Source organism: Bos grunniens, chromosome 2 (assembly GCF_055505025.1).
Source record: "Bos grunniens cultivar Pamir isolate PY7600 chromosome 2, Bosgru_T2T1.0, whole genome shotgun sequence".
NCBI lineage: Eukaryota > Metazoa > Chordata > Mammalia > Artiodactyla > Bovidae > Bos > Bos grunniens.
The window spans coordinates 122,528,395-122,553,564 of record NC_141166.1 but is presented as its reverse complement, the minus strand read 5'-3'; the positions used below and the strand labels follow the sequence as shown (position 1 = coordinate 122,553,564).

General features: G+C 35.8%; 1 protein-coding gene across 6 annotated transcripts in view; it reads left to right on the top strand.

Moving 5' to 3' along the window:
- PDE1A (phosphodiesterase 1A) overlaps positions 1–25,170 on the top strand; it is a 395,418-nt gene that overhangs the window by 299,093 nt on the left and 71,155 nt on the right. For all 6 annotated transcript variants that reach the window (XM_086361397.1, XM_086361386.1, XM_086361376.1 and 3 more), the window contains 4 exons: positions 7,122–7,188; positions 10,522–10,638; positions 11,476–11,616; positions 19,731–19,831. In XM_086361397.1, the coding sequence (XP_086217523.1) occupies positions 7,122–7,188; positions 10,522–10,638; positions 11,476–11,616; positions 19,731–19,831 (426 nt within the window). The remainder of the gene's footprint in view (positions 1–7,121; positions 7,189–10,521; positions 10,639–11,475; positions 11,617–19,730; positions 19,832–25,170) is intronic.

Sequence of the window (25,170 nt, the reverse complement as noted above, 5' to 3'; positions counted from 1 at the left end):
TTCTACACTACATAACAAAATCAAGCAGGCCTTTCTCCACTTAAGTGAAAAGGCCATCCTCTTAATACCTTAGAGTAAAGCTCTCTCATGTCCAGTCTCCTTAAAGAGCTTTTTAACTTTTCTGTCACTGAAGCATTTCTGTCACTTGATGGCCCTTAGAAGCAGCAAGTCAAATCACTAGAGTTTCTAATGTGAAATACATGTTAATATGACAGGATTTTATATTATTTAGCCCTTAATAACATAGCTTATTTTTCTGTCTGGAAATAAGATGTTTCAGAACTAAAACTATAAAAAGACTTGAAATAAACATCTTATAGCCAGTACTTTGGCCACCTCATGCGAAGAGTTGACTCATTGGAAAAGACTCTGATGCTGGGAGGGATTGTGGGCAGGAGGAAAAGGGGATAACAGAGGATGAGATGGCTGGATGGCGTCACCAACTTGATGGACGTGTTTGAGTGAACTCCCAGAGTTGGTGATGGACAGGGATGCCTGGCGTGCTGCAATTCATGGGGTCGCAAAGAGTCAGACATGACTGAGCGACTGGACTAAACTGAACTGAACTGAATCTGACGATGTTGAGAACTAGTTCTTAAAAGTTACTTAGACTTATACTTACTTAGACCTAAAAACAATTATACATTAAGTTATAAATAAAAAAGTTTATTTTAATGTTATCAAAGCAAAATTAAGGAACAGAGAAATTTTTTATCAATGTATTTAAAATTAAATTTAAAGGAGACCACATTATTTTTTATCTTCAGACATCTCTAGTCATTACCTCTAATAAACTTCCTAAACTTTCATCTTCTGCTAAAGGAACAACGCGAAGCCCTCTTGGGTTTCTAAAAATCTAAATGACAAGCATTGCAAGAAGGATTCGATGTGATTTAAAGATGTATTACAACCATAAGAAATAAAGCATCTAGGATCTTGGTTTATGCCTTTATTACCCAAATTATTATTATTCAAATGACTTTGTGTATTTTTTAAGCATATCTAATTGCCTTTGATGAAGAACCTTCATAATAAGCATAAGGAGCATGATTAGTTAGGTGAGATGAGACCTCCAACACCTGGTGTGTAAACTGCTCCCAACTCTCCCAAGTGGGACCTGAAATCTGAAACAGACAAGTAGGGCTGGAGAGAAATAATTTTTATAATAATACTCCTATTTTTTAAAACAAGTTAGGTAAGTGTATGACAGTTGATTTTGCTTAATATCAGTTTGAAAACATCTAAATAGTAGTTCAGAAACTCAGTGAAAGAATCAGAGATAAAAGAGTATTTGTTTGCTTTATTGAAGAAATGTATATTTTGCCTTTTTGTTTAAGAAAATATAGAATTTGACAAACTGAAAAATAAATTCAAATTATAAAAATAAACAAACTAAATTTCCATTCTCATTAAGTAGAAAATCAAAACAAATTCTGTGAAATATATTGATAGGTTTAACTTTCATTTTTTTCATTTGCTACACAGAAATATCAAAACGTACTTAAGGTAACTAAATTAGTAAGTAGAAAAAAAATAAATTAGTAAGTAGTCTTAAAGAAATCAAAGTACTAAAACACATAGGAATGAAATATTTTCTATTACTTTTGAATTTCCATTAGTAAGTATGTAAACAAAAGGATATGTTTATCTAGAATTTTCAAAAATAATCATCTTCAATCTTGAAAGTTAGAAAGGCTTCTTGAGTCTTCTCCCAAGTAGCCCCGTCCAAGAATCAACCCCTCAGGAAGTCCAAGCAATTTGCTTACACCAGTGTAATTTACACCAAACCTACTCACTTTCTCATCTCCTCTCCAGAAACCCCAATCTAAGCTTTTGTCACCTGCCATCCGAAACTTGACAATAACTGTCAGCTAGGCTCCCCTCTTCCTCACTTGCCTTCTCTCAGCAAGTCACTTTCCACAGTGACTTTTAAAATGTAAATTCAGTCCTGTCATTCTTAAGCTTAAAATTATCTGATTGCCTTTACCATTTCACTGGATGTACCACTTCACCTGGTATGAAAGGCGACTTCTGTATCATGGCCTGCATGACTAGGCCCCCTTACCTTCTAGACTCAACCAATGCTACTATCACCCTTTACTGAATAGCTACACTAGTGTGATTTCAACTCCATGAATATCCAATACTTTGGCCACCTGATGTAAAGAACTGACTCATTGGAAAAGACCCTGATGCTGGGAAAGATCAAAGGCAGGAGGAGAAGGGGACGACAGAGGATGAGATGGTTTGATGGCATGACCGACTTGATGGATATGATGAGTTTGAGCGAGCTTCGGGAGTTGGTGATGGGCAGGGAAGCCTGGTGTGCTGCAGTCCATGAGGTCACAAAAAGTCAGACATGACTGAGTGACTGAACTGAACTTTCTTCCCTTGGGACCAGTAATTCTGCTCTTTCCTCTATCAGAAATGATTTTCCCCAAACTTCACTCTGACTAGCCATTTCTATCTTTCCAAAGGCCTTTCCTGGTTACTCTGTATACTGTTCATCACTTTCTCTATCCCAACCAGTGAGTGATTTACCTCATAGCATTTAGTGCTGTTCTTACTCATGTATTATTTCTTATTTATTATCCCTCTTTACCACTAAATAAACCCTGTGAAAGCAACACATAGTTTTCTTATTCTCCACTGAATAGTCTCTTGTCCACCACAATGTCTGGCATATGATAGTTTTTTTTTTAAGTTTTTGAATTATATTTTGCAACTGTAATATAAAACCTTCCAAAAATAATCTTCCCTATTTCCAGTTGAACTTTTACCACTTACAGGAGAACAGGAAATCCATTGTTCTTTTTCAGCAACTTATAATATATTGACTATTTACTCATATGTGAGACCACTGTATTACGGTTTCTCCCACATTCATTCTCCAGAATGAGTCATCCTACTTTTCCACACTAATCTTCTAAGGTTTCATCCTAATACCCTATTCCCAAGTATAGAGTTAGAAAATGATAATGAAGTGGTTTCTCCTTCTTCTTAGAAGAGTAATCCTCTTCCTTCTCTTTCTTTATATATAATGAAAATATACAGGGATATTCATTTCTCAAACCTGCTCCAAGTTTAAGAAACATTAGAGTTCTCACTGAACCCAGAGAGCCTTGAAGAATGTCAGAATTGGAGCCAATGGTATTGGCTGCAGAATAATGAGAACAGTAATGTTAATATTAAGAATAATGACTTTCTGGGACTTCCCTGCTACTCCAGTGTTTGAGAACTTCTGCCAATGCAAAAGACACTGGTATGATCCCTGCTCTGGAAGGATCCCACATGCCTTGTGGCAACTAAGGCCATGGGCCAGAATTACTGAGCCCGTGCACCCTTGAGTCAATTCCCCCTAACAAGAGAAGCCACCATGATGAGAAGCCGGCACACTGCAGTTTTTCTAGTTGCAGTGATTGGGAGCTGCTAAAGAGTAGTTCCTTGTCACTGCAACTAGAGAAAGCCTGAACACAGCAACGAAGACTCAGAACAGCCAAAAATAAATAAACAAGCATTTAAAAAATAACAGCTTTCCTATATTGAGTATTTATAATAATGTTACACTAGGTGTTTATATCACTTATTTCATAAAAAGTGTATGATTATCCTTATTTTACAGATAACTGACATTAGCTTTCCAGAGGTCACACAGCTAATGATTGGTTAACCTGTGATCCAAGACCCAAATTGTGTATTCTCTTTGCTACATAATACTGCCTTTTGTGCCATGAAGTTACACAGATTTAAAGTTACTTAATTTTTAAAGTTTCTTATTCCTGATCACTTATCTCCTTGCCCATCAAACTTCCATTATCCCTGTACCTCCAATTTTTAGTAATGATTCAAAAAATAGGAAAAACTGTTTCTTAAAAAAAAAAAAAAAACAACTAAATATCATTACTGAAAGTAATTATTTTCTGGGCCTTTTCAGTTCAGTTCAGTTGCTCAGTTGTGTCTGACTCTTTGCCACCCCATAGACTGCAGTACACCAGGCTTCCCTGTCCATCACCAACTCCCGGAGCTTGCTCAAACTCATGTCCACTCAGTCGGTGATGCCATCCAACCATCTCATTCTATGTTGTCCCCTTCTCCTCCTGCCTTCAATCTTTCCCAGCATCAGGGTTTTTTCCAATGAGTAAGTTCTTTGCATCAGGGGGCTAAAATATTGGAGCTTCAGCTTCAGTATCAGTCCTTCCAATGAATATTTAGGATTGATTTCCTTTCGGATGGACTGGTTTGATCTCCTTGCAGCCCAAAGGACTCTTAAGAGTCTTCTCCAACACCACAGTAAAAAAAGCATCAATTCTTCGGCACTCAGCTTTCTTTATGGTCCAACATGGCTAATCGAAAAAGCATAGCTTTGACTAGACGGACATTTGTTGGCAAAGTAACGTCCCTGCTTTTTAATATGCGTCTAGGTTGGTCAGAGCTTTTTTTCCAAGGAGCAAGTGTCTTTTAATTGCATGATTGCAGTCATCATCTGCACTGATTTTGGAGCCCAAGAAAATAAAGTCACTCACTATTTTTATTGTTTCCCCATCTATTTGCCATGAAGAGGTGGGACTGGATGCCATGATTTTAGTTTTTTGAATGCTGAGTTTTAAGCCAGCTTTTTCACTCTCCTCTTTCACTTTCATCAAAAAGCTCTTTAGTTCCTCTTTGCCTGGGCCTTTTATATTGTGACTTAATTGTTTCCTTGTTCTGCAAGATTAAAATAATTATACCTATCTTAGTGGAGCAAGTAATGTTAGTATTTTTCTGATAGGCTGCTCTGAAATCTTTCAACTGATATAGAGGATAAGGATAATTTTTTATTATAACTGTTTGCCATATCTAAAAATTATTTAAGGTCATTTAAGACAAAAACTAGATTGTTGTTTTCAGTAGCTCAGTAGTGTCCGATTCTTTGTGACCCCATGGACTATAGCACACCAGACTTTCCTATTCTTCATCATCTACCAGAGCTTGCTCAAACTCATGTCCATTGAGTCAGTGATGCCAACCAACCATCTCGTCCTTTGTCATCCCCTTCTCCTCCTGCCTTCAATCTTTCCCAGCCTCAGGGTCTTTTCCAAGGAGTTGGCTCTTTGCATCTGGTGGCCAAAGTATTGGAGCTTCAGTTTCAGCATCAATCCTTCCAATGAATATTCAGGACTGATTTCCTTTAGGATTGACTGGTTTGATCTCCTTGCTGTCCAAAGGACTCTCAAGAGTCTTCTCCAACACCACAGTTCAAAAGCATCAATTCTTTGGCGCCTTCTTCATGATCCAACTCTCAGATCTGTACATAACTACTGGAAAAACCATAGCTTTGTCTGTAGGGACCTTTGTTGGCAAAGTAATGTCTCTGCTTTTTAATATGCTGTCTAGGTTTTTTATAGCTTTTCTTTCAAGGAGCAAGTGTTTTTTAATTTCGTGGCTGCAGTTGCCATCTGCAGTGATTTTGGAGCCCGAGAAAATAAAGTCTGTCACTGTTCCCATTGTTTCCCCATCTATTTGCCATGAAGTAGTGAAACCAGATGCCATGATCTTAGTTTTTTGAATGTGAATTTTAAAATGGGAACATGGAAATACAGTAACAAAGTCTCTGTAATAAAATGGGAAGATACTTTATCAAGAAAGCCTAATCTCTATGTAAGTAAATACAATATTTTAATTCTGAGCATCTGAGAAGTGAAGATGAACAAGGAAAACATGAAAATTTATTTGGCTTTTATTATCTTAAAAAAAGATAGCATTTACATAGGAACTGAGTAATGTCTTATGGATTTTTAACATAAGACACATTGAGTCAAAAGGGTTAGTATTTCCCTTAGTGATTTTATAAAAGATGCAGAATATTTTCTTATATTTCTTATATTGACCCCCAATATAATGATATAGTCATTAAATTATGGCTTTGTTCAGGCATCTTGTGGGGAGAAGTTACTACAGTATAATCTAGGAATGAAACTTGCTTATGAGCTAACAATGTAAAAATTAAGGGACATGATTATCCCATGCTTTTCACAGGACGCTGTGGAGGAACCATGTTTCTTTCAGTCCTGGTTAGAAACCTACTGCTATTTCTACACATTAGGGTATCATGTTGATTCTATTTTTGCACAAATCAGTGGAAGAGTTTCTTATATTTATTTAAGACATCTTGGTTTTCTTTTGGAAAGTGGAACCGACAAATTACTGATTAATAAATATATTTTTATTGTTGCTATTATAGAAATAAAAAATATCCTTTCTGGATAATCTTTATTAAATAATATTAAAAGACAGTTTGAACAAACTTAAGCAATTTTTTTCAATGTGGTTTCTCCCAATAGTCTTAACTAAAACAAAAGAAGTAAGCTGTGTAAATTCTGATGATGCTACGTATTCCCTTCCATAATTTTCATTTTGTGAAAAAAGAAAGAAAAGCTATAAAGGACTATTTCAGTGCCACTCAGCTTCTAGACTGAAAATTTGGTAACACAAAAGGACACAAAGCAAGGCTGCTCTGCTGTCTTAAATGTGATGGTGCTAAAAAGCATTGTTGCTGTACATGCAAATGTCAGTCTTTTCTTTAATAAGATGAAGTTTAGGAAAAGATCTCTTTACATAGAAATTAAAACCTTATTGACTTTATATGTGGTTTTGAGTAAACAAAATACTGCTGCTACTGCTGCTAAGTCTCTTCAGTCGTATCCGACTCTGTGTGACCCCATAGACGGCAGCCCACAGGCTCCCCCGTCCCTGGGATTCTCCAGGCAAGAACACTGGAGTGGGTTGCCATTTCCTTCTCCAATGCATGAAAGTGGAAAGTGAAAGTGAAGTCGCTCAGTCGTGTCCGACTCTTAGCGACCCCATGGACTGCAGCCCACCAGGCTCCTCCGTCCGTGGGATTTTCCAGGCAAGAGTACTGGAGTGGGGTGCCATCGCCTTCTCCAAACAAAATACTATTTGCATCTATTACATTGTAAACATGTAATAGATGATGGCAATAATTATCATTGTTGCCAGAAAGAGAATCTGTATCTAATGATACAAGTTCAACAAGTCAAAGGTAATTATTTCTTTGTTTTTAAGAAATAGCTAAAAACTTTAAGTAAATGATTTTTATATATACATTTATTTTTCTTTTTCAGAATGTACAGAAAGTCCTATCACATGGTTGGCTTGGCATATCCAGAGGCTGTCATAGTAACATTAAAGGTAAAAAATTTCAATTATCTTAGTTTATCAAATAGTCATTTTTTCTAGTCTCTTTAAAATGATGGGAAGAAAATGAGAATAGGTCTTTGATGTAGCTTACATATCAGAATATAAAAAAATTTTTTTAACCATTTACAAATGTCATGTGTTTCAAGTCACAACTTGCTGATTTAAATGAGGATCAGTTTGTTAATGTTTACACTAACAAACTGTATCAATACATATAAATGTTTATCACTAACAACTGTAATATACATGTATAAATACACATATGTGTGTGATGTTGTCTTTTTTATGCTTTATTTATTATTTATTGATTTATTATGCTTTATTTAGGTGGATCTTGTATTCAGCTTTGAAATGGCACCAGCATTTGTCAGAATACACATATTTTGTTACTATATAGTATGAAATGAATGCATTATCAATGAAAAGACATTTCAGTCAAATATAATTAAAGGACAAAACTTATATCGAAGAAAATTGTTTAGAATTTTAGGTCTGAGAAAATATAAAAAAGAAGATAAAATTAAAAAGTAAACAAAAAAGAAATGTCTCTCTTTTGTCTCTGACTTTCCCTGTGGTTGCCCTAGTCTGAGGCCCAGCTGCAGTATTACATGTGTTAGAAATAACTAGAGTTGAAAATCCGATGTGGTAAAAGTTTTGGACTCACTTATGCCCACTTTGTGTGTGTGTGTGTGTATGTGAACACTGTTCCTAGACGATATTACTAAAGAGGCATTTTGTAAGCTTGTCACTCTACATTGCCTATTTCATTCTGTTGCTTAGTTTGGGTAGGAAATTCAACTTTGTCTCCTCTAATAGCTTTATGGTGGTTTCCTGTATTAACCAAAAATTTAAAGAATACTGGCAACAGGATATACCAAGTTACTTTATTTTTGATATATTAAACCCCTTTCCTAGTTTGCATTTCTATTGATTTCTTTTGTTCCTCTATTCACTTTTAAGCATCCCTTTTGTATCCCCTTTGTTTTGTTTTTTTCTCTGCATTTGTTTTTTCTCTGCTGCATATTAGATTTTAATCTTATTCATTTAAAAAAGCAATTTGTTTTTCTCAGAAGCTTTTTTATATTCATGTTTCTAAAACTATAATAGAGGCAAGTATATAACTGAACTGTATTATTGGATATGAATTATTCCTTAGCTTTTAAAAGATTTTTATTTCCTCATTATTTCCTCAACTGTAGGCAAGAAAGTCACTTAATTTTATTTTTATAGAAACCAACTAACAGAATATTTTGGTATGAGAGAATGCAAGCAGATTTCAAAAATGTAGTGTACAGGAAACATGAACTAATGGGTTGAGGAGAATCATCACTAAGACTGTTTTAATAATTCTAATTTCCCGAGATACCTCCTTGCCTTGTTTGTTCTCAGGCTGACAAAGTAAAAGCCACGCATCTGCAGAAGTTTACAGATATAAATTATCATTGTTGATTTAAAAAAAAAATGCCCCCAAATGGAGAGTTAACCTTTTACTTAGTTGGAAACCCCTGGCAGGAACTGTAAACAGCAGCTTTGTAACCATCTGAACTGATTCCTCTGTGTTAGCTTTGGAATTTAGTAAGAAATTTGTTTGTCTCCACTGAGCTTTATTAATGGCAAAATGACTTCTAACAGAACTCTGAGAGATTTTAAATTTACAAACAGATCAAGCAAGTATTTTGGGATCAAATTAAGGCCAAATGCAAAGAATTTAACAAAGGTACACAAGCAAGCCAAAAAAGTATTTCCTTGGTGTTCCCAAATGATTAAAACTACATTTGGAGTTATTGTTACTGTTCGTCAAAAGAAAGAGTTTTAAAAGATGGCTTGAATACTGCTTATCAGCTGTAATTCAGCTTATTACATTATGTATTGTTGTCTCTGTGAAATACACTAAATGAAAAGTTCTAATACAGGGCCTGTTTAAATTTGAAATTAATATACAGCTTTAAGGTTATCTACTTACTTACTATTCAATACTAAACCCATTCTGTGTGTGCAAACACTAGACCTTCTTTGCTAATAATTTCTGATAATCATTAGTACTGATTCTGCTGTATTTCTGTAGATTTCTAAGTTTCAGTGATTTATTTATGATTGCAAACTCAAACTTTATCTTAATACATCTTTAATGTACTGATAACACTTGCTGCAAATCCATTCATGGACTTCTCTGCAAGTTTTTGACCTGGAATTACCTGAATGAATATCGTTAGGTGGCTGGAGTGGTTTGATATACCTGCTCATTGCCCTCTTTCCCACAATTAGGGGGCACTTTCATAGGGTATCTGTTTCACTACAGGCCTGATCACTTTCCTGGGGAATTGCCTGTAATGCCAAAAACACTGTTCTCCTCCCCAGTGAAGAGGCCCACTTCCTTTATCTCACCATCTGTCCCTGGTAAAAAAGTAAAGATGAATCAGCCAAGGTTAGAGTGCAGAATAAGGTACTATTACTCTACCTAGAAACAGTACTCTATCTCTCTAGAGCACCTGCATATTTAAAAAATATATATTTATTTACTTATTTTGGCTGTGCTGGTTACTCCTTGCTGAGCAGGTGTTTCTCTAGCTGTGGAGAACCGGGTCTATCCTCCCGTTGTGGTGCACAGGCTTCTCGTTGCAGTGGCTTCTCTCGCTGCAGAGCACAGACTCCAGAGCACGCGGGCTTCGGGAGTTGTGGCACGTGGGCCCCGTAGTTGCCGCTTCCGGCCTCTAGAGCACAGGCTCGGTAGTTGGTCTGCAGCATGGGGGATCTTCTCAGACCAGGGATTGAACCTGTGTCTCCTACATTGCCAGGCAAATTCTTTACCATTGAGCCACCAAGGAAGTATCTGCATCTTGAAAAAAATGAAGATTCAAAATATCAAAGGTCTAAACCAAATTAGTAGCTCTTAAAAGGTGGACGTTCAAGCAGTATTGTAGGTGTGGGGGTGGGGAAGATAAATTGGGGTTATCTTCCCTCTATCCCTCTGTTAAATCACCCACATAACCTGTAATTCTACCATAAAATTAGGCCCACTTTGGGAAAATGATTTATGGCTTTCATTTGGAGAAAGACTGAGGATAAGGGAGTTATAGTTCAGTATATCAAATTGGATAACCTTGGGATTAAGGGGAAGAACTTAAGTATTATTGACTTCACTGTTGTGGATCCATAGACACTGTGTCCCTGTCATATCAGATGCTGGTGAAAGTAAAGTCTGATGTGCTGAATTGAAATCTGACCTGCTGGATGTATAATTCTTGATCTTTCTAAGAATTTTTCATAGAAAGAAACAAAGCCATGTGATGTTGCCATCTAAAATATTTACTTTTTTTCCTACAGGATGTTGATAAATGGTCTTTTGATGTATTTGCCTTGAATGAAGCAAGTGGAGAACACAGTCTGAAGTTTATGATTTATGAACTATTCACCAGATATGATCTTATCAACCGTTTCAAGGTCAGAAACATGGAACAAAAGTAAAATGCTCTTAGAATGAGTTATCTGTGTGAGAGTGAAAATGCAAAACGTTGATTCATTAATCAATTCATCTAAAAATGTTTCTGGGTTGGCAGATCACAGAACTGTGGGGATGAGTTCACCACATGATATGGCTGTTCTCCACAAATCATTGACATTTCTTTATTTCCACTGCGGTATCATAAAGCCATGATAGCGTCATTGCAACACGATACGAATGTCACCTTGAATTATTCATGGAACACTCACGTAAACATTGGAATCTGTGTCTTAAAGAAATATGAGTTTCCTAAAATACGAAATGAACTATTTCTGGCAGCTTTTCTTAAAATGAAAGGGCTTCTAATTAACTTCACTTAGAGCATCTCAGCAACAAATTTGATTCAGATTTCTCAGTGTGTATCTATGGAGTCATGATATTTTCAGAGTTAGAAGTTACTTGGAGGTCATTTATTTTAACCTCCTTGAATTACTGATAGAAAAACTAGATTTTACCAGTTGTAATTGGAAATTTTTACACCTTTACAAACTAGCCTTCTTATTTGACTCTAGAAGATATAAAAATTTAAGACTGCTATATGGTTAAGACTGTTATTTCATCCATCTAAATTAAACATTTGGGGGTGATAATTCTCATCAGCATTGAAAACTGACGGATTAATGAACTGTTTTCTTGGAACAATCCGCATTTAACTTTAAGAAACTACTGCCCACCTCTGACTCACTAATGTGTCCCATCCCAAACATCTTTGTGCTCATGTTAACTCAGTGCCACTCTTTTGGTCAAAATATAATCATAATTATTACTTTCTGCAGATTCCTGTTTCTTGCCTAATTGCCTTTGCAGAAGCTCTAGAAGTTGGTTACAGCAAGTACAAAAATCCATACCACAATTTGATTCATGCAGCTGATGTCACTCAAACTGTGCATTACATAATGCTTCATACAGGTATCATGGTAAGAAAGTCTTTGTGACTGAAGTTTGTTAGTTTGCAACTTCTAATCCCATTCCCTTCTCATTGTTTCTTTAATACTCATAAAAGTATTATAAGTATCTTCTGGATTTTTGAGGGTCAATAAGTTATCCATAATATACATTTTTAAAAAAATATTTTAATTCGGTGAAAAAAGATTTCCAGAAGCAAGTGAAAATATACTGAAATTTTTTCAAAATTTGGACCATATGGCATTTTCATTTGTAAATTCCTATGGCTCAGATAGATGGTAAAGAATCCACCTGCAATACAGGAGACCAGGATTCAATCTGTGGGTCGGGAAGATCCCCTGGAAAAGGGAATCACAACCCACCCCAATGTTCTTGCCTGGAGAATTCCATGGACAGAGGATCCTGGCAGGCTACCTACTGTCTATGCTGTTGCAAAGGATCAGACATGACTGAGCGACTAACACTCACTCACTCACTTTCCCCATAGGAATCAACCTCCAGAAAAGTGACCTAGAAAAAAAGCCTTTGGAATAAAAGTTAGTTGTAGTGCTCTTCCCTCATTTCATTAACCAGGCTGACCTCACTAGCTTTTTCTCTTTTATACGCTTGTATCACTAATTACAATCAAATCCTAATAGATATTTTTGTAAATTATTCACGTGGATTTTTCCAAATTCTTCTTCTTCCTCTTTGCATCTGAATGGATCAGTTGATGACTGGGTAAATGGTTCAGCAGTGCAAATCCTGGGACAACAATGAGTAGATGATGGGAAGTCTGAGACAGCCTGGAATTCCTATAATGTCTCAGAGCATAGCATGACTTCCAAGAGATTAAAAAGGGAAGAGCAGTCCTTCCTTCTGAAGGTTCCAAACTGGGAGGGGTTCATCCCAAGGTATGAGTCATTGTTGAGATCCCCAAAATCTAAGTCCATTTTTGAATTCTCCTGTGTTGACCTACGTGAAGCAGTATCATAAAACCCATGTAAGTAGAATAAGTAGAATGGTCTAGCAAACCCCATAATATACATTGCCTACCTGTTTAGATTTCAGACATCACGTCCTTTTTATTGGTGTGGGTCATTGGCACTCAGAGCTACATGACTAGGACTCCTCCATATTTCATCATTCTGCCCCAGAGACTGTATTCCTTACCTAGTGCCACTCAAAGCCCTTACAGACACAATATGGAGCCCTGAAGATCTTGAAAACTTGTAACAGGTACACGATTCTCCAAGTTTATTGTATACCTGTGTGTTATATACATTTCCCCCCAAGAATCTAGTGTTTTATTTACTACATAAGATCCCTTTGCTATGATTTGTCGAAAAGTGTCTCACACAACGACTAAAGAAATGATCTATTTTACTTCTCCATCTTTTTTTTGCCTCCTAAATATTGCAGATCCATCAATGCTTTGGGCTCAGATTCCACTCCTGCCTGGTGTTTCAATTATCTGTTTCTTCAAAACAAACTACTCTAAACCTCAATGGCTTATAACAATAATTTATCATATTTCTCAAGGGTTGTTGGTTAGAAGGTCCCAAACAGAAGGTTCTCACTTGGGGTCTCTCATGTGATTGTGACCAGCTAGCAACTATGGACACAGATATCTGAAGACATCACTGGGCAGGGATCCACAGTGGTTCAGTCATATGGCTGGCAGTTGACGATGGCTAGTAGCTGAGAGCTCAGCTGGGCTTTTAATGAAGAAATGTTTTGGAATATCACTGCCAATTCAATAGAAATTCGCATTATATTGACAGGATCAGCGAGTAATATAACTGCTTTGGAGTTAAGGCCTGCTTGGGGGGAGGCAAAAACCAAAAACCTTTACTGATGCAGTAGCAAGATTCTCTTGTAACCTTCTAGAAGGCTGAATTATATGTAATCATACCTTTGTATTCTCTCTTTAAGTTGTAAATATAGATATCACTCAGTTAAGGCATAAATGTGCCCAAGGAGCCAAATCAAATGTAGTCATGGTTGGACTTGGTCCTTGGTTGAAGTTTACTCATAATTCATTTGACACTTAAAGGGAGGAAGCAGATGTTAGCAATAATAAGTAGAAACAAACATTCAAAGATATAGCTTTAAAATATTGTACAATTTTAAAAAGTAGTATGTATGACTTTCTTTATATCTGTTTCTCTTCCCAGCATACGCGTATATCTTCCCAACCCAGGGATTGAACCCTGGTCTCCCGCGTTGGAGGCAGATGCTTTAACCTCTGAGCCACCAGGGAAGCCCCATATGCATACACACATGCACACAGATTCTTTTAAAGCTCCCATTGGTTTAATCAGACTTCCTTGTCGCAGCTGTTCCTTGGACTCTGTTTTCCCTGGGTTTTATATGCATGGCAATTAGTGTGAAAAAACAGAGTGCCTCCTGACTCCTGCACATGCTGTTACACAGGGAATAAATGCTGTAACATCTTCCTGGTTAGATCTGCTTGCTTTTTCCTTTCTAAGACCTTGGTCTTGAATCTGATAGTGAGGTGGTTTTCATTTTACATGTTTATCATTTCCTGTTTTCTGAATTCTGTGGCATTGAAAAGTTAAATGAAATATTTAAGTGTTAGTCTGAAATGGAAACTGAACTAATTACGTTTCCTCAGAACAAAATAGAATGGAAAAGCTCTGTCTGCTTTGGTATAAAACTATCTGCTTTAATTATGAAGTATGAGGAGAAGATATATGCCATTTCAGGGTGGTAGGTAACCAGGATGTTGTTTGCTCAAGTACTGCAAGTGTAAAGGCAACCAAATAAAAGTCTCCTAGTTCAGCTTTGCAATCTCTGTGCTGACGATGACATTAAACAGATGAGGGATGCTGTATTAGCAGGCAAATAGAGAAATTCAAACCCACAATGTGAGTTTACCCTCAGACTTGCAAGGAAGGCTTGTTCCAGAATCTAACAAGCTATTCCAACTTCTCTGGGAGACGGGAAATCTGGCCCAGCCTGGCATGACTCCTAGAAAGTTTAAATTGTTAGTAAAGATGACATAGTCACTTTTTGAGATACTAACCGATAATTATAACTTCACTATACTATAGCAGGTTTGGTTTAGAAACTTATTTCTAAATTCATCCTTTAACAAGAAAAGTGTTGGTGGACTCAATTCTTATCCCTTAGCTTGGCCATTACAAAAATAGTTGAGTTGGAGACTGTCAGTGTTGTCTAGGATCAGGAAAATACATTTAAACTAATGTGAAATTTTATGATTGATGATGAGAGGAAAAGCAAAATGAATTTTCAGTGTACTGACTATTTTGTCAAAACTAGGTTATACTACCAGCTCGACAGTTTTTTGCAAGCTATTTTAATAAGCTTTTTAGATTAAAAAAAAAGTGGTAGAAGTTGAGTATTAATTTTCACACATATGAATGTATTGGTTCTTTGAAACAAACAAACAAAAAAAGCCTTATAGAAATATGCATTTAGCTGAAGATCCAAAGATTTGATATGGAGAAGACAGGGTCACTTACATTAATGTTTTAGGCAATGCCCTGCTGTTTCAGAACGGTCTTATCAGCATGGCGTTTACAGAGCACTCCAGTAGCAGCCTAACACTATCAGGTGGCCAGTGCAGCCTGTTAGCTGCGAAATGTTCACAGGACCGTTGCCTGAACGGGATTGCGATGGAGCCATTGTCCTTCAGTTTGTTGGCATCATATTGGGACACTCTCAGGCCTGGAGTAGGCAGTGCAGAGCTGATAAGACAGTTGACCCTCTGTCTCCGTCTCTCTCCTTGTGTCACTTGTTGCTCTGTGCAAGGTGACAGGGGCGTGTGGTAGCTTGAGCTATTTGCTAAAGATCACCATGTACTGCCAACCTGCTTCCAAATGACTCTTTGAATATGAAACCATCTGAGAGCCTTGGCAAGAGAACACTTATATTTGAGGGCTCCTGGCATTGTGTTCTCTCTGATACTGAGTCTGAGAGAAGTACTTGAAAACTATTCCTTTGGAACTTGTAGTCCTCTGACTATACCCAGAAATAGCCCCTCATACTTTGAAACTACTCAGTTTTTCTCCAGTCTACAAAAATATGCCACTATGTCTCTATTCCAAAAACTCCATGGAAATTCTGTTCTTGCAAATGACTTCCAATCCAACAGTGTTTGGAAGAGTGGACACAGTGTGGGCTTTCAAGGCAAGCAGATATTGATTTCAAACATAACTTCCCCACTATCTAGCTTTCTTGCCATCTACTTCTGTTCCCTGGTCACTAAAATGTGGTTTAATAATGCCGACCACCTTGCAGTATGACAGTGAGGAGTAATGATATCATATGTGTAAACCTAACCTAGTTCCTGAAACATAACAGCAATTAGTACGAATATTATATTTATTATACTATATATTAACTTATATGTATTATGTATTAATACTATTATAATATACTCACTTTCCACATTGGGTTAGTTATAGAAAACTAACTCAGTCTATTCAAAGGGATAGAGAAAAAAGGTTCAAAACTACCTGTAATGTAAGGGGTTATTAATTATGCTTTTTTAGATACACCAGGAACTAACAGGTTAATGTGACTTTCTAACCTAAAATTCTCCCAGCCTTATACATACACACACACACACACACACACACATACATTCTCTGTTGTATACACACACACACAAAATTATTCAGATATGAAAATTACATCATAAGTCTTAAAGCTTTGTTAGCTTTTCTACCCATCAGTGTATCCAGTTAAATTATCTAGAAATTCTGCTTTTGAAACCTTAGAAGAATGTATTTAACATATTGCCTCCCTTAAATAATGAAGGCTATTGTCATCCACAGAAAGAACACTGTGATCTGTTGAAAGAACAGAAATTTTGGAATCAGAGAGATTTCAGTTTGAATTCCTGCCCTGCCATTTGAAAGCTATGTGACCTACTGCAGATTGATTCACTTCTTTAGGATTTGGCTGTGTTATCTGCCAAATGAGATTTAAAACTTACCTTGTGAATGGTAAATAGGGTGATTATAAAAATTAAATGAAACCATCTGCCTAAAATGTCCAATTAATGTTAGTTCCTTCTCCTTTCTTTCCATCAACACTGTACATGGTGTTAATGGCGGTTAATACCTTTCTCTGGTATAATTTGAGGGCTTTACAAGTAAGTCTGCCTGGGCACTTCTCTAGGCAAAATGCAATTTAGATGAAGCACAATACCTACACTCCTCATGACTCTTCATTTTAACTCTTTATTTCTGTCCATTGGGAATAAGAAGAACTTAGGTTATGTACTGACCACTGTTCTGGTTGGGAAGAGTGATATGATTCAGGTTTATTCTCTGTGACTTGTCCTCATGAGTCATTTACAAAATCCTTGAATTTAAGCAACCATTTTCTGAGTTAGAATTCTCATTTGACACCAGTATAAAATAAATTGTCAACTAAGGAGATAAAAATTAGCCTCCAGCTCTACTTTCACTAATATGAAATAGATGTATTTTTCAATTAAATGTGAATGTTCAATGTTTCTCTCTTCCCAAACTAGTTAAATTTAATTGTTAAGATGATAGTGTGACAATAAACAAGATGACTTCATGAAGGAAGTACTGTTTATGGGAGGCAGAGATTAATAAGACCAAAAACAGGAAGCATATATATAATCAATTTTGACAGCTAGGAAGATAACAATTTTAAATGCTTTGAGATAATCTATAATTAAAATTTATCTCTGATTTCCCAATTTAATTTTTTTACAATTGCTTCTTCATAGTCTCTGTTATCATAGTGGATATAAAATGTTGCTTTTAAAAACCACAGATAAGTCTGTAAATCTTAAATATAACCAATAGGAAATATTTAAGAAGATGGGTGATTTTTTTTCTAACAATTTTCTTTAATGAAGCAATGGATTTCTGGGGGTTACAAAATCTGGTTTAACTTAAATTGCTATTCATTTCATGGTATTTAATTCCATAGTCTCAATGGGGACATTGGAGGCTCAGTCCCAGTTCAGCCTGTAATATAAGTCTTTACGTCATTTCCTTTTAATGACTCACAATTAAATGAACCTATAAACACAATGCAGCTAGTTATATTAACTCTCCTTGGTTCTGAATATCATTTCTGCTTCAGTTATCCAACTGTGAGGCATTTATTTTTGAATTGCAATCAGTAAAGATATGTTAGTTCACTATTATTTTCCAGATCCAATACCTTAAACAGTATATTTAAGGAAATGAAAGTCACTCAGTTGTGTCCGACTCTTTGCGACCCCATGGTCTATACAGTCCATGGAATTCTCTAGTCCAGAATACTGGAATGGGTAGCCTTTCCCTTCTCCAGAGGATCTTCCCACCCCAGGGATTGAACACAGGTCTCGACATTGCAGGTAGATTCTTTACCAGCCGAGCCACAAGGGAAGTCCATTTAAGGTAATAAGTTCAGTAAAATGCCATTTATTCTGTATTTACTATATGATAAGACTTAAAGTCCACAGGGGAATGGTCACTAATTCTCTTTTCATGGAAACTGTGCCTGAGAGAGTAAATAACTTATTTGCCAGGTTTAAAACCAGAATTCTCTGATTGCAGTCTCTTTCCACCATTCCCTATTACTTCCTCCTAATATTTAAACTGGTGAAATTCAATTCAACAGACAAATGTTAAGTTCCTACTATGTGCCAAATAACCATGATGTGTTATATGAAAGAAGCAAAGATGAATAAGACTGTGCCTTTTGGCAGCCATGAAACTCAACAGTGTCACCTCCACTGTTTGATCCATAGACTTAGAGTGGCTTCTCCTTGACTTTTATTCAAAGTCCTAATTCATGAGCTCTAATCAAGGTCATCTACCGACTCTTTCCCATACTCCACCTTCTCTTTTCAGTCTCCCTTCACTTGACTCTCCAACACAATTGTACTATTAGCAGTGCGATTTCCATATAGGCCTCTACAGTACTCTTCCATATTCACTCTTTCTATTTAGAATCTCTCTGTTCTCAAGCTTGCATTTAACTACCAATATTTGTCCATCCTCCGTCCAAGATCCACTGCCACCAAATAGATGTCCTATCTATACCTTTATTCTGTGAGTTTTCATCAAGTATGCATGTACTTTACATAGTATTTTTCTGCTACTTTGTGCAAAGCCTTTTCCATGTATATGGAATAAGACCATTAAGAGCAAGTTCCATGTCATTTTGGATCTTCCATTCCTGCCATCAAGTACTACCCACTTACAGCGCTCTCCAATAGAATTTCCGTGGTGATGAGACGTTTTCTGTCTGCACTGTTCTGTAAGATAGCCACTTGCCACTATTGAGCAATTGACATGTGACTACTGTGACTGAAAAAGGGAACTTAATTTTACCTATTTTTAATTTAAATAGTCACATGTGATTGTCCTATTGAACCATGCAGTTAAAGTGTCGCACAAAATGTGAGAGGTGAACAAACTATTGAATTACCTAAATGAACTTATAACAGTAGAGAAAATTTGTTAAACCATCCAATTGATAACAACAAAATATCAATGTATTTGAAGCAGTGCTCTGGATTTTATGTGAAAACATTTACTCTTTCATTGCTATTAAGTTTCACTGTATCGTCATAAAATAGATGTATTATAAAGAGCAAACGATAAACTCTTGGAAACTCTTCTAAATTTCTAAATATAAAACTTAAAGTTCAGTTTCTCTAATGACCAAAGTAAACATTTTCAACTCTTTTCTCATAGTAAATTCTTCTACAAAAGTTGAGCTAAAAGACATTTTAATATTGTATGAGTCATATGTTAAAAATTACTAAACTCTAAATGATTTCATTTAGAGTTTAGGTAAGATTAGCCTTACCCAAATTGGTAAGGCTGTAAATTCAAAATTCATTTAGAGCTCACCTTTTAAATGATAGAAAATTATCATTTTTTCCAATTAACAAGGAAAATTATGATGTCTAGATTTTTAACTTACAAGTCATTAAACAATCATCAACCTTGTGAAGCATCCACTATGTACAGTTAATGGAGATGAAAAAGGGAAAATTATTTAAACTTCATAAAAAGAATTTTATATAATGATTTATACTGTATGCAATGAAGCTTTCTATAGAAAGACAACATTGACTCTACTTTTGATGTGATGGAATCTTTCCTTAATTTAATAGCACTGGCTCACTGAACTGGAAATTTTAGCAATGGTCTTTGCCGCTGCCATTCATGACTATGAGCATACAGGGACTACAAACAATTTTCACATTCAGACAAGGTAAGGTAAAGGATTAACTTTTCTAAGTTAAAATTTGACATTTGTTTTTCTGAGTATTACTTATTCTTTAAGAGGATTTCAAAATAATAATGAAGATGTCTAAAAAAATGAATTTAATAGGTTTTAGCAAAATGCCTTCAGCTGCAAACACTTCGGTCGGTTCCTATTTATCCAGAATCTTTTATCTTTTTGTGGCATATTTAGCAATTTAAAGAACATAAAAATGTATAAGATCGTTTTTCTGTGCCCAGAACTTATATTAAACTGTCACACAAGTCAGACATTTATTCACTGGAGCAAATCTTGCGTCATTTGTTTGATGGCAGTTTGTCAGTTTCATGTCAAGGCATCAGTTCAGTGTCATTATGTATTTGAAAGAATGAAAATTTATTTTTGAAAAAAAAAATCTAAAAATAAAACAAATCTTATTTCCAGGTTAATAAGCAATGTTAAAACAATTAGAAAATTGGATTTTTAATTGTGGTAATAATGGGAGTTATTAGAATCAAAATATCAGAGTAGAGGTGCATTAGTTGGTTAAGGCTGTCACACAATACTACAGTTTGGGTGGTTTAAATAACAGACATTTTCTCAAAGTCCTAAAGACTGAACATGCAAAATCAAAGTGTAAGCAAGTTTGATTTCTTCCGAGGCCTCTCCCCTAGGCTTCCAGATGGCTGACTTCTTGCTGTGTCCTCAGTGACCTTTTTCCTTGCTTGAGCATACCTTGGAGTCTCTTCCTGGTCTTACAAGGACATCAGTCATATTGGATTAGGGCCCCACCTTATGACCTTTTTTAACATTAGTTATGTCTTTAAAGGCCTTATCTTCAAATGCAGTCACATTCTAAGGTACTGGCGTTAGGATTATAAACATAATTTGGGGGAACTCATTCAGTCCTTAATAGAAAGGGGCTTTAAGCTCTTTCTGGTTGCAAAGAGATCTCATTGCTCGAGAGGCAGGATTTGGTCCAGGACCATCAGGATCCGATTTACTTGTATACACGGGATCCTGAATTTCTCTGTCTTCCAGTGGTCACAGATGCTTAAGATGGAGATGTAAGTTAAGAGACTGATTTCACTCTGGAACTACTGTAGATCTCTCTTCTTGTTGAGGGAAAACTAAGCTGAATTATTTTTTGTTGTTGATTTTTAGCTCCTAGAGTAGATTTAGATTTACATAAAAATTTAACAGAAAGTACAGAGCTCCCAAGTACTCCTTCCCCAACCCCACAGTTTCACCTGTTTTTAACATCCTACCTCAGGTGTGGTACAGTTGTTACAACTGATGAACCAATATTGATACATTATTATTATCTAAAATCTATAGCCTACATTTGGAGAAGGAAATGGCAACTCACTCCAGTATTCTTGCCTGGAGAATCCCATGGACAGAAGAGCCTTGACGGGCTGCTGTCCATGGAGTCACACAGAGTTGGACACGACTGAAGCAACTTAGCATGCATGCATAGCCTACATTACAGTTTACTGCTTGTGTTATCCATTTTATGAGCTTTACAAATGTAGAATGCCAAGTATCTACTATTACAGTATCATCCATAAGAGTTTCACTGCCCTAAAAGTCCTCTGTGCTTCATCTTTTCATTCTAGCCTCCCTCCTTCCTGCTTTAACCACTGCAATCCCTGATCTTGTTAAGGTCTCCAGTTTTGTCTTCTCCAAAATGTCATATAGTTGAAATAATACAGTATAAAGCCTTTTCAAACTGGTTTCTTCTACTTAACAATATGCATTTAAGGTTCCTCTATGTCTTTTCATGAGTTGATAGCTCATTTCTTTTTATTACTGAATAATATTCCAGTGTGTGGATGTCCCAGAGTTCACTTATTCAACTACTGAAGGATATCTTGGTTTCCTCTAAATTTTAGAGTTTGTGTAAATGTTCATGTGCAGATTTTTGTGTGGCCTTTTTTTGTGCAGTTTTTTAACAGCAATATTTTTAAAACTGACTTCCTAGCTATAGGAATTTGTTGTTTTTATGTGGGGAGCATAGAAACATTAAAATACTTGGCATTTTAGAGCTTCAAAGGATACTACAGTGACTGAGATCCACATTCTATAACCTCTGGTCTAATCCCCACAGTCTAAGAAAAGAAAACAAAGATCTCAATAGAGGAAATTACCTAACTATATGCACATAACCACCTGATGGCAGTAGCAGGGTTGAGAAACTGAGATGAGGGACACTTGCTCTCAATCCAGTCTACTTAATGAAACTCTGCTCCCATGGCCAAAGACAGACATATAACAGTCATAACAGTCTTTTATGTTAAAGGCTATAAAACAGTCTTTTATAGCCTTCAATGGATGGACTTGAAAATTATGGCCCCTTGACAGAGACAGAATAGTTTGAATTCAGACAATGAAATGTTGGAGAAAGCATTCTGTCTATCCTTACAGTCTCCCAGATTAAAAGAGCATAAGTGACCAGGAAGACCTTGAAGTCTGGTTATGCAGCAAGAATATTACTAACCACACATTTATAGCATATAGAGATGTCTTGTTTTCGTTTTGTGTTAAACATCAAAGGAAAGGGAAACTATGCAGATCATTTTTGCTTAGCAAAGGCTCTTCTACATCCACTAAATTCATAAGTGGGATTTTAAAGACAGCTCATTATTGAGCTGGGCCCTGAGTATGGTCACAGTTTTGGGAATTAGAGAAGGGAGCAAGTGATTTGCTTCCAAAAAAACATTTCTTTACTTTGCAAAGTAAAGGCAATGGACTGGCCTCCAGCAGCAGTATAAATTATCATTCCTAGCTTTCTCCTTTTATCACTGATTTACAACTGGATGAAGATTCACAACTTACTTTAGACAGCAGAGAAGAAAAGTAGATGATGAAAAAGAAGGAGGAGGAAAAAGAGAAGGAGAAAGAGGAGAGGGAGGAGGAAGATGAAGCGGAATACACTTTTTACCATTTTATATTAAGAAGCTTTGTATAAAAAGTGAGGGAAAGGTCTAGTATTTTATTTATTTTCTTATAAATTTTCTATTAGGATCAATTATTTAATGGATTAGTTCTACAAGAACTTGAGCATTTTATGAACAAAAAGTTTGCAGTGATCACAGATACAACAATATGATGTGCTTTTAGAAGCTCTATTGGCTTAATATTTTGTCCAAATATTGTCCAATATTGGTCTTACGTTACTGATATTAATAATTTCTATTTTGTATTATTCTTTGTTATTTGTATTTAGAGTTGCTTTTCTAATATGGAAACCTATTTAGTAGATAATGCAAAATGTCTGAAAAATAATTTAAAACATGGTGCAAGGTTAGATCTGAGTTCAACACAGACATTATAAGCCATAGAAATCCTTGAAAGTGTAAATAAATAGAGATAATTTCCTCTTTGTGAAAAGCAAATGCTAAGCGACATGTTACCATGGACACTGAGTATTGCTTAGAATTTGTTCTTTCCATAGCAGTCATAAATTATCTCAAACATTAAAACCATTCTGTATTCTCAGCATCTTGTTGGATTTATGAGACAAAATCACATAGACTTTGCTGTAATTAAATCTGATTAAAAAACACATCTTTGCTTGTTGCTGAAAGGAAGAAATAGTGATGCTTAGATCCCTATCATACAATAAACTTGACAAAATGACCATGGCTAAATCTGAGATTATATGACACAAAATATGTGATTTGCAAATCACAGTTTTACCCATGATCTCAGCAAATTTCTGAAGATACTTGCACAAAATATATTTAATTTTCTCTCAAAAGGATTGCATATATGTGTTCCTAGTTCAGTTTTCTGTATATTGAGCTATGATTATTGATAATAAAATTTAAAAGGAAATGACCTATTAGGCACTAGAATAGTTACTTCCTCTTTTGTTTCCAGAACTATTATAAAAGTGGAATAACATATGCAGATGGCTAAGGGCATATATCACCTCCCCGCAATAGATTTCCTTTTAAATTTGATCTTTAACAAAGAAGCAAATGCAATACAATGGAACAAAGGCAGTCTCTTCAACAAATGGTGCTGGAACAACCAGAGAGCCACATTAAAAAAAAAAAATCCAGACATAAACCTTCATTAATTTAAGATGAATAATAGACCTAAATGTTCACAGAAATTAATTTAAGATGAATAATAGACCTAAATGTAAAATGAAAAACTCTAAAACTCCTAGAAAATAACATAGGAGAAAATCTAGATGATCTTAGGTATAGCAAGAGAGTTACAAGATTAGCCAAAGAGTAGGAGAAAATGTTTTCAAAAGGTGCATATGATAAAAGATTATTGTACAAAACATATAAAAAACACTTAAAACTCAACAACAAGAAAACAAACAGCCTGGTTTTAAAAATGCTCCTTAACAGACACTTCACCAAAGAAGACACACAGATGATAAATTAGCTTATGAAAAGATTCTCCATATTATATGTCATCAGGGATATTCAAATTAAACAATGAGATATCACTATGCATCTATTAGAAAGGCTAAAATCCAGAACATTGACAGCACCAAACACTAGCGAAGATGTGAATCAACAGGAACTCTCAGGCGTCACTGATGGGAATGCAAAATGATACAACCATACCGGAAGACAGTTTGGTAGTTTCTTATGAAACTAAATATATTCTCACCATATGAGCTGATAATTACTCTCCTTGGCATTTACCCAAAGGAGCTGAAAACTTACGTACACATGAAAACCTGCACATGGATATTTATAGCAGCTTTATTCATAATTGCCAAAACTTGAAAGCTACTAACATGCCATTTAGCAGGTGAGTGGATAAATAAACTGTGATACACCTAAATAATGTAATATTATTTAGTGCTTAGAAGAATTGAGCTATCAAGCCATGAAAAGATATGAAGGTAACTTACATGCACACTAAAAGGTACAAGCATCCAATCTGAAAAGGCTACATAGAGTCATATGACATTCTAGAAAAGGCAAAACTGTGAAGAAAATAAAAAGACGAGTGGTTGCCAGGTATTAAGGGGATGGGAAGGGAAGTCTGAATTGGCAGCTCACAAAGGATTTCTAGGGCAGTGAAAATACTCAGTATAATACGTTAATGGTAGATACATGTCATTTTACATTAGTCCAATCCCATAAAATTTACACCACTAAGAGTAAACCCTTAATGTAAACTATGGTCTCTGATAACAATGTTTATGTAGGTTCATCAGTTCTAATAAATGTACCTCTGTGGTTGGGAATGTTAATAATGGGGGAGGCTATGCATGTGTGGGACCAAGGGATATATGCCAAATCTCTGTACGTTCTGCTCAATTTTGTTGTAAACCTAAAATTGCTCTAAAAGTCTGTTTTTTAAAATTGTTA